The sequence below is a fragment of the Limulus polyphemus genome, unplaced genomic scaffold (genome assembly GCF_000517525.1).
Source record: "Limulus polyphemus unplaced genomic scaffold, Limulus_polyphemus-2.1.2 Scaffold1988, whole genome shotgun sequence".
Lineage (NCBI taxonomy): Eukaryota > Metazoa > Arthropoda > Merostomata > Xiphosura > Limulidae > Limulus > Limulus polyphemus.
In genome coordinates, this window is record NW_013667598.1 from 136,529 (window position 1) to 147,549 (window position 11,021).

Genomic DNA, 11,021 nt, shown 5'->3' on the forward strand with positions numbered 1-11,021 from the left:
GTTGTCATTTGTATTTTGTTTAGAACAATACATAACCAATCTCTTGTCATTTATGTTTTGTTTAGAACAATACATAACCAATCTCTTGTCATTTATGTTTTGTCTAGAACAATACATAACCAATCTCTTGTCATTTGTATTTTGCTTAGAACAATACATAACCAATCTCTTGTCATTTATGTTTTGTCTAGAACAATACACAACCAATGTCTTGTCATTTGTATTTTGTTTAGAACAATACATAACCAATCTCTTGTCATTTGTATTTTGTTTAAAACAATACATAACCAATCTCTTATGCTATTTGTGTTTTGTTTAGAACAATACATAACCAATCTCTTATGTCCTTTGTGTTTTGTTTAGAACAATACATAACCAATGTCTTGTCATTTGTGTTTTGTCTAGAACAATACATAACCAATCTCTTATGCTATTTGTGTTTAGTTTAGAACAATACATAACTAATCTCTTATGTCATTTGTATTTTGTTTAAAACAATACATATCCAATCTATTATGTCATTTGTCCCTGAAGTAAGTAGAACTTATAATGCTAAAATCCAGTGTTTGGTTCCCCCACGGTGAGAAACGCGCAAATAGCCCACTCTGTAGTTTTGTGTTAAACAAACTACGGGCTTACACATAAATAGAAAATACAATTCTGGGTTCTGAAAGAATCCATTTAGCTACATTGTAGAAAGCATAGTTTCTCCCACGTTATCACGTGATCATTCTCAATCCTCCGCACAGAATAAAGGCTGAAAGTAACAAATTTAGGAGTCAAAGTCACAAGGTACGTGCATATCTATCCGCCGTTCAGATAACGCCAGGTATATTAGCGTTTCAGTAAGGTTTGTTCAACAAGGATTAGAGCACGAAGCTACCATTGAGCAAGTAATTGATCTGGTTTCTCAGGAAACAAACGAGTGAACATCTTGGAAACCCAACAGAGATTCCGCAGATCAAACATTTGGTACACGCTCGCGGGAGAGAATACAGAAACAAAATCCGCGAAGATTTGCTCAGCTAAACTACAGTTGCCCACCGTACTTGAAAAAAAAAAGAAGAAGAAAAAAGAGTTTATAAATGTATTAGTACCAAATAAAGAAACACAAGGTCACAAAATCTGGACTGAAGGAACACCACATACATTTAACCACATCTCATAACAACATTCACATCACTAGTCATTAACACTCCCCACAGCAGCTCAGAAGTAAGTCTATGGAATTATAACGCTAGAAATCGGGTTTCGATAACTGTGGTGAACCCAGCACAAATAGCCAGCCCATTGTGTAGCTCAAGCTTAATGACCAACAACAAAAAAAAACGCCTCTGCCAATATTCTTGATATTTGGAGTTTTCCGTTGATTACAAAGAGTGAAATTCAAATTCACTAACTCTGAAAATATTTCTATTTACTGTAAGAAACTCTTTTTTTTTAAGTTATTAAGATTTTACTCTAAAATCGCATACAGTTATTAGTACAAATATATTCTTCTTCGTTTTGTTTATTTATTAAATAAAGACAAATTCTCGAGTTTATATAATTTGGAAAACCGTACTTCGCTGTGTATATAAGGTTAGATTGGTATTCGGTGTTAATACCTTTATGGGTCTGCTTAGCATACTGTGCTTGTCTACAGTCGTGAGTGGCATCTATAGCCAGGATCAACTCTAGTGATATTGAGCATAAAATATTCGGTTCCACAGAACCAGAGCCTGGGTCTAGTTAGTGATAGGTTTCAAAACCAGAACCTGAGCCTAGTTAGTGATAGGTTCCCATATTATTTACCTTTTTCTTGGCGTAAATTCTTCTTGAATAATCAGTAAGAAAAATTAAATAAACACAGAAAAACTTGAAAAGGTTAGTTTATGTGTTGGTGGTAATTAACAAATACTCCATTTAAAAAAGTCAATAGTCCAAGAACAATAAGAGTCATCATATAAATTGTTGACTGGTTCTAAGAGCCGTCAGATAAATTGTTGCCTGGTTTTGGCAAACATGAGGTATAACAATGATGACAGAGAAACGTTGCCTCAGCGTTTTATTAGCAAAATGTAACTTTTAATATTCTGATTTAAGGTACACGTAATCGTTAGACAATTAGAACACCCCCAAGACAAGAATAATGTCATATTTCAGAATAGACATAAGTATAATGTCATTACAATTCAGATATGTTTAAGGATGGTGCCATAATTCAGATTTTGTTGAACAACAATCTCATAGTTCAAATAATATTTAAGAATCCATCTGACGTTGCACAGCAGATTCTTACGCGCGTTGGTGAATAATTGAAGAGTCGGTTTATTTTTAAAAATCTGGGACATTTCGTTACGGACAACTTGTGAAATGGACTTTTTTGTTACGAGAAACATTTCGTTATGCCATCCAAGTTATCGTCACATCGTTACAAAAGGTTTCGTTACAAGTGTTTTGTTTTTTTGTGATGGGTGAATTTTGTTACTAAATTCACCAATACCTAATTCAAGTACCAGAGGACCCCACCTCACCCATCTCTCGTTATTAAAGGTGTTTTAAATTCAAATCGAAGTTTTGTTAAATTATAATAAATGTTTTTTTAAACCTAAATCGTTTTCACTGTAATATATGTTTTATGCAACACTGCTCATGACACCCCCCTACTCCCTGTAACACATCATAATACAGACTTACCCCATAGCGTTATGTAATTTTTGAATGGTCCCCAAATGATTGTACAGTTTGGCTCTGTTGTAATTTTTTATTATTGTCACCAACCAATTTTGTATTTAAAAAACTGCTACGTCACAAAAAATGATGTACAAGAATGCACCAGTCACAAGTTATCCTAGTAACAATGTGGCGGTAACGAAATGTCCAGCAACTAACTGTTCGTCAGAATATCCGGATCACACTTTCAACACTATGTGGATGTTAGTACACAATTATGCACCACTCACGACTATATATGTTTTAACACTTTTTTTTTCGGCATGTCTTTTCTTTGCACGTTTTTGGATTACATTTAAGATATTTTCTCTTTATTTAAGAAGAGTGTCAGGTTTTAGGTTATATTGAAGAATAATGTCAGGTTTCAGGTTATATTTAAGAAGAGTGTCAGATTTCAGGTTATATTGAAGAATAGTGTCAGGTTTCAGGTTATATTGAAGAATAGTGTCATATTTCAGGTTATATTTAAGAAAAGTGTCAGGTTTCAGGTTATATTGAAGAATAGTGTCATATTTCAGGTTATATTTAAGAACAGTGTCAGGTTTCAGGTTATATTGAAGAATAATGTCATATTTCAGGTTATATTTAAGAAGAGTGTCATATTTCAGGTTATATTTAAGAACAGTGTCAGGTTTCAGGTTATATTGAAGAATAGTGTCATATTTCAGGTTATATTTAAGAAGAGTGTCAGGTTTCAGGTTATATTGAAGAATAATGTCATATTTCAGGTTATATTTAAGAAGAGTGTCATATTTAAGAACAGTGTCAGGTTTCAGGTTATATTGAAGACTAGTGTTATATATCCAATTATCACGATGAAGCAGAGTTAAAAAGTCTTCTAATTACATTCAGAAGTTGAAGACTTTTAAAGACAACGTAATTCTTGCAGCTATTCTTATCATTAGACAATAATGTTTGAATAAAGTCATTTAATAGTCTTATGTACTACTCCTGTTATCATAATAGGACATGTAATTAGCCGCATAGCAAAGTCATTTAGTGTTCTAAGTCGAATGTGATATTTTTTTTACGTGTTGCTCAGTTTGATTGACTTTTCTCACCATACAACTAACGTGTGTCTTTTTACTTTAAAACATTCATTAAGATTATTGAAATGAATACTTCCTTCAGCGGCATTATATTTCCAAAGGGAATTTTTATGGAAAATGGTTATTCTTGTTTTTATTCATTCGTCTTGCTCTACAGATTGTTTGCTTCAAGCTCTCCCTAGTGGCACTAATTTAGTTAAAACGCAAATGAATTTCAATAACATTTTGAAGAGATTTAGCGGTTGGATCTTTCATGTACTTGTGATTTTTAACAAAAATCTCGTATAAATCACCTTATCTTCCTACAGTGTATATATATATATATATACTTCGAATGTACCGGAAGGAAATTGTCTTACTAGTACCTCTGGTGGCCACTTATGGAACTTAAGTAAATCACATGAAACAAACTGTGTATCTGTTACCGATGTTATTTTGAGGCAAGAAAAGATTTATGATGTATACTGGAAATAGGACCAACATTAATCTAACAAATGTTGTATAGTTTGATTGACTTTATCCCCAAACAACCAACATAAATATGATAAAACTGTTAAGTTTATCCCCATACAACTAACATGAATCTAACAAATGTTGTATAGTTTGATTGACTTTATCCCCGAACAACCAACATAAATATGATAAAACTGTTAAGTTTATCCCCATACAACTAACATGAATCTAACAAATATTGTATAGTTTGATTGACTCTATCCCCGAACAACCAACATAAATATGATAAAACTGTTAAGTTTATCCCCATACAACTAACATGAATCTAACAAATGTGGTATAGTTTGATTGACTTATCTCTCCAAACAACTAACATGAATCTAACAAATTGATCTTCTGCTTTTGTGATATCGTTGTTAATTAACAAGCTTACATAATTCTGTCATATACAGCGATTTTATATTTCATCATTGTATAATTTCTATGGTAGTTTAAGGCTTTTTTTTTCTTTAAGTTATTGGAATCTGATTATCTTAATTTAATCTGTTAAGTTAATGCTGAGGGTCATTGCAAAGTGATTATGTGAGTCTAGATTTTGGGTCCTTAATAAAAGTGTTTATTGAAATAACGAAGCGATCATAACAAATTAAATCATAGATTTTGAGTCGTGTTATAATGCTCCCTTGAATATTTCTAACTGAATTATAAAAGTCCAGATTTTAAATCGGTTTAATAAGATAGCACTGTGGATCACTGAGTGATTATAAAAGTCCAGCTTTCTAGTCGTTAGTAATGTACTTTAAGATGGCATCGCGGATTTTTACAAAGTGATCACAAAGGTCCAGCTTTTGAGTCATTAATAATGTTCTTTATGATAGCACCACATATCAATACAAAGTGATCATAAAGGTCCAGCTTTTGAGTCATTAATAATGTTCTTTATGATAGCACCACATATCAATACAAAGTGATCATAAAGGTCCAGCTTTTGAGTCATTAATAATGTTCTTTATGATAGCACCACATATCAATACAAAGTGATCATAAAGGTCCAGCTTTTGAGTTATTAATAATGTTCTTTATGATAGCACCACATATCAATACAAAGTGATCATAAAGGTCCAGTTTTTGAGCCATTAGTAATGTTTTTTAACAGTGTGACCCGACATGACCAGGTGGTTATGGCGTTTGACTCGCAATCTGAAGGTAGCCCAAGAATTGGCGGTGGGTGGTGATGACTAGATGCTTTCCATCTAGTCTTCCACTGCTAAATTAAGGACGTCTAGCTCAGATAGTCCTCGTGTATCTTTGCACGAAATTCAAAACAAAACAAACCAAACCTTTAAAACTGCATCTTTACAAGATGGTCATAAAAATCCAGCTTTTGAGTCGTTTTTATGATGTTTCAATATAGCACCGTGAATCACCACGGAGCAATTATAAAAGTTTATTTTTTGAATCATTTTTCGGTTATGTTTCTTAAGATGTTTCATTCACGCAATTTTCGGAATAGTCTTGAGATTATAATATATATATATAGTCTATATAAACATATATATACATTTGAATAAGTTTCCCTAAGTAGTGACCTGAACTGCAACAACAATTTTTTTCCGATAGTCTATATAAATATATACACTTGAATAAGTTTCCCTAAGTAGTGACCTGAACTACAACAACAATTTTTTTCGACAGTCTATATAAATATATATATACACTTGAATAAGTTTCCCTAAGTAGTGACCTGAACTACAACAACAATTTTATTTCGATAGTCTATATAAATAAATATACACTTGAATAAGTTTCCCTAAGTAGTGACCTGAACTACAACAACAATTTTTTTCTATATCAGAATTAAGTTCTTCAGTATCCTGGAAGTAATAAAAAGAACAACAACTTTGCTTTTTGGACCCCTATAAGTTTATACAGAATTTCAGGAATGAGCTTTGTTGTTTTTTTACATGTAACTTAATTCCCAAACGAATCGTTGCCTGAGGGTAAAGGTGATGTTAACTGATGGGTCAGCCCCTTGGGTCAGCAATCTTCAGTCATGTGTCATTCAAACTTCGTTTTCCGTAATATGTGCAAGGATTCCAAGTGCAAGGTTTCGATTACTGCTGTCGGAGCTAATGGGCACCAAATGTGACACGTTCATCGACAAAGCTCGAGCTCTAGCATCTCGAGCTCTGAAAGGTTTCAGTTGCTAAGGAGCAGTGATGGTTTTTCCCGGAAGACAGAATCTTTCTTTGTACGGTAATTGTAGGTTCACCCCTTCTTCTGTAGAAAATGAAATCTGTTTTGTCAAGTTTCCTTGAGGAACCGCGCAGAGATAAAACGCATAGACGCGTATTTCTCGGTAATTTCTCTGGAAACTCTATCAGGTCTAGTTTTATAGAATTATTTTCAAAAAGAAGAGAGAGAGAGAGAATGAAGAGAAAACTGTGGTGAAAACGTGAAAGCTTAAGATTAGATGTTAGAAAAAGATCGCAACAAAAGCTGTAGTAGATTCGCCATCTTTTTTTTTTACTTTATAGTAACACCACGTATACTTTTACAAAACCATTGATACTGAGATCGGTTGACGAAGCTTTAACACAAGCTGAAGTGGTTTCGTCATTTTTATGAATTCGATTTCTGCTTACCTGAGAAATAGCTATAAATATAAAATGCATTATTAATGAGACTGTCCAGTGTGGGTACGCCTCTTCTTTCAGCCATCTTGGTTTAACAGTTTTTCTGAGAGCAAGTGTTCGTATCCAGCAAATCTTAAAAAACGTTTGAGTGTTTTGACCATAATGATATGACGTTATGTAGGAAAACGTGGGTAAACTTATTTAAAATATTCTGTTCAGATGTGGCTAAACCTAACTGTCGTTCCTTAAATGGCCTAACAACTCACCATTAAAAGTTAATTAAAACATATATTGAAATTTTACAATTTACCGTAATTGTTTAGTGGGCTAAAATTCTAACAATATATTTAACCACTAGGGCACGCTAAAATCTTAACGATATCTTTAGCCCCATTAGATTCAGTTGTAAAAATGTCTTTTTTTTATTAATTACCTAGAGAACATATAAAAAATTACATTTGTATATATATTTGTCACTAGGGGACGCTAGCATAGGCTCGGGAGATGGCACTGGAGAGGATGACGATGATGAAAGAGGAAAAAAGAGACAGAAAAAGCGGGGAATATTTCCCAAAGTTGCTACCAACATAATGCGAGCCTGGCTTTTCCAGCATCTCACGGTAAAAATAACATTACAGTAATCTAAAGCATATGCTAATTTTTGATTTTCGAAATATATCAGGATAGTGTCCCATTCTTAAAATGGGGATAATTTTACAATATTGATTATTTAATAAGTAATGGAGGGATCCTAGTATAATGTTGATCATAGCTATGATGTGCGATTTTGTTGCCACTATTAAAATTTGGGAATCCAGTAAAAAATTGGAACTGGTAAAAATAGCAATAATGAAAAGTGAGGGGGATAACACATGAAAAATGGCACCGTTTCTTCACACACACACACAGAAAGGCATGTTAAACATGCTATTTTGCATCATCACAGTGCCATTTTTATGCAGCCACCTTTTCCCGCCATACATTTTTATCAATGTGTTTTTACCATAGATATTATTTCCGATATCATTTTGACTGCGAATATTATTAACGGTGTCTATATTTATCCAGGAAACGTTATTACCAATGTCAGTTTGTACCGAACATCTAACATTTGATGACTGTTTTCAGCTGTTTCAGAATCTGTCACCTAGTATACACCGCACATGGATAGGCAATAGTTCCTTCTGATAAAAGTACAACAAAACAAATAATACCACTTTTATTTTAAGATAATTTATTTCCATTAAGCATCGTTTTTATAGAATAAAACATATTCATTAAACGAAAATGCTGGAAAAAAAAAGTTTCGATGCGATAAAGAACAGTCTGAGGTATGGAGGAATTACACGCAATGTATAACGTAGTGACCATTTTTAACAAGACAGCTAGGACTTGTTGAGCATTCTCATTTATCTACACGTAAACAAGAAATGTTTCATACTATGAGTTAAAGAACAGTCTGAGGTATGGAGGAATTACACGCAATGTATAACGTAGTGACCATTTTTAACAAGACAGCTAGGACTTGTTGAGCATTCTCATTTATCTACACGTAAACAAGAAATGTTTCATACTATGAGTTAAACAGCTGGTGCATTCATCGATAGCTAGGCCTTATTGAGCATTCACATTTATCTCCACGTAAACAAGAAATGTTTCATACTATGAGTTAAACAGCTGGTGCATTCATCGATAGCTAGGCCTTATTGAGCATTCACATTTATCTACACATAAAGAAGAAACGTTTCATATTATGAGTTAAACAGCTGTTGCATACTTAACATTGTTTATATGTAGATGCAAATTATCAATAACTTCTGATCAAAAGTGAACTAACTTTAAGGGTCAAGACTAATTTTAATTCTTATTAATTATGCCAATTATATATATCGCAAACTCGTAAGATGTACAATGATGTTACACTGTAACATTTATGCTGAGAAAACTATATTGAATAGAAATTATTGTTTGTTTGTTTGTTTGTTGTTAAGCTCAAAGGTACACAATGGGTCAACTGTGATCTGCCCATCGTTGGTATCGAAAACCGAATTTTAACGTTATAAGCCCTCAGCGTTACAGCTAACTCACCGGGGGGGGGGACTACTACTACTAGAATTTATTGATTTATCAGTTGGGTACCCACGCGGTTAACAATATTTTCGGCCGTAATCCCAGTAATATCCCATCAATAACTTAAACAACACATGAGTGCTCTTTATGCACAAATCAAATGAGTAAATTACTCAAAAATATTCTTCCCCGGTGGCTCGCCGATAAGCCTCGGAGTTTACAAAACTACAATTCGGTGTTCGATGTCTGCGGTGGTCGTAGTGCATTGTGCAGCTTTGCGCTTAAAACAAACCCAATAATATTACCAGTTCATTGTTGTTGTTCCTAATATCGAAAACAATTATATTATTTATTCTGTTTTTTTCTCCAACACTTCACTTTCTATGAACGTTTCAAACAATATTTTTTTTTTAGTATTGAGACGAAAAGGAACTAGATATTTCCTTCATTATTTTATTACAAGTTACAGCTTTTACAGTAAGGAAGAATATTTTCCCTTTATTACTATAAAACCTGTAACAAAGTAATACTTATAATCGGTAAATAAACTCAAAACGAAACTGTTAAATATTTATTGTTTAATTCGTATAATTAACTTTATTTAATTATATTAAAATATAAAATAAATTCGACAAAAAATAGAGAGAGAGAGAGAGAAGTGAAAACGATTTGACTATATTATGTAAATTGAAAAATCTTGTTTGTATTTTTTCTCCAGATAAGTTTACCGCACGCACGTACACACATATCCACGTGCACTTCTATAGCTAAATGCACGTGCCGAATAGTGTGGGAACCTACGTCTGGTTTCAGAAACACATACGCTGTCCAATATCATTGTTTTCTCGCACTTGTTGATATCAGTTATCATATATATATATGGGTGTCTGTGTGTATATAAATAAATATTACACGTGTGTGTGTGTATATATATATATGAATTTGCTGCAATATCCATTACCATGGTTACTGTTCACCTGTTAGAACTTATTGTCGGGAAGATATAGCTTTTTTGTTACTTTATTAGTTCTCACGACCCCTGCTATTGGATTCTGTGAACGTAAATAAGTACTTGTACACGCTGAAAAGTAATTACTGAAGTTAGTGCTGCGTCATAAAATTACCGCTAGTCGGCGCCCATTCGTTGTTGAATATAGTTGAAATGTAATTTGTCAATGGCATTGAGTTAACGTTAATTTTCAACCACTACTTTATGTTTTCGTAATAAATGTTTGCAATAAATCCACGAAACTTAGCTCAAATATTTAACAGTTTTTGCGAGACACTTTGCATTAGCATTTGCAACGCCCTCTACCGGTTCGTAGTTCTGAATTCAGTCTCACTCATTTTATTATAGTATCAATTTGTTTTTATGACACTTCCGTTATAATGCTTGACTTCTACAACGCTAGTTCTACATAGTGTATACAATAAAAAGTACAGCTACAGGTAAACGATTTTATGAAATATATCGAGAAAGTAAAGAATGAAAGTGATACACTGTCTTGGTTTTGAAATATCAAATTAAATCGTGTGTTTTCATCGTTGTAAACTGATGTAACAGGGCTCTAAACACCAAATGACTTTGTATTTGCTCGTGTAAGGTATTGTATGCTTTGAACAACCCAATGTTCCGAGAATTATGTAATAAACTTTTCCCAGGTGTATCAGCGGTAAGTTTACGGACTTGGAGTGTTAAATTCCGGGATTCGATTCTCCGTGGCGTACAGAGCGCAGATAGTCCATTGTGTAGCATTGCACAAAAAACAACAACAATACAATAATTACGATCTTTGATTATGGAATAACTGTGACTTCAATCAGGCAGTCACCGCGATCTTTGATTACGGAATAACTGTGACTTTAATTAGGCAGTCACTACGATCTTTGATTATGGAATAACTGTGACTTCAATTAGGCAGTCACCACGATCTTGGATTATGGAATAACTGTGACTTCAATTAGGGAGTCACCACGATCTTGGATTATGGATTAACTGTGACTCCAATTAGGCAGTCACTACAACCTTGGATTATGGAATAACTGTGACTGCAATTAGGCAGTCACCACGATCTTGGATCACAGTTATTCCGTAACC

At 33.4% G+C, this 11,021-nt stretch overlaps 1 protein-coding gene across 1 annotated transcript in view; it reads left to right on the top strand.

Annotated features, from left to right (window-relative positions):
* The window catches only part of LOC106465576 (homeobox protein Meis1-like), a 203,639-nt gene that overhangs the window by 116,030 nt on the left and 76,588 nt on the right, over window positions 1-11,021 (top strand). The window contains exon 7 of the mRNA XM_013925803.2: window positions 7,334-7,473. Coding sequence (XP_013781257.2) covers window positions 7,334-7,473 — 140 coding nt within the window. The remainder of the gene's footprint in view (window positions 1-7,333; window positions 7,474-11,021) is intronic.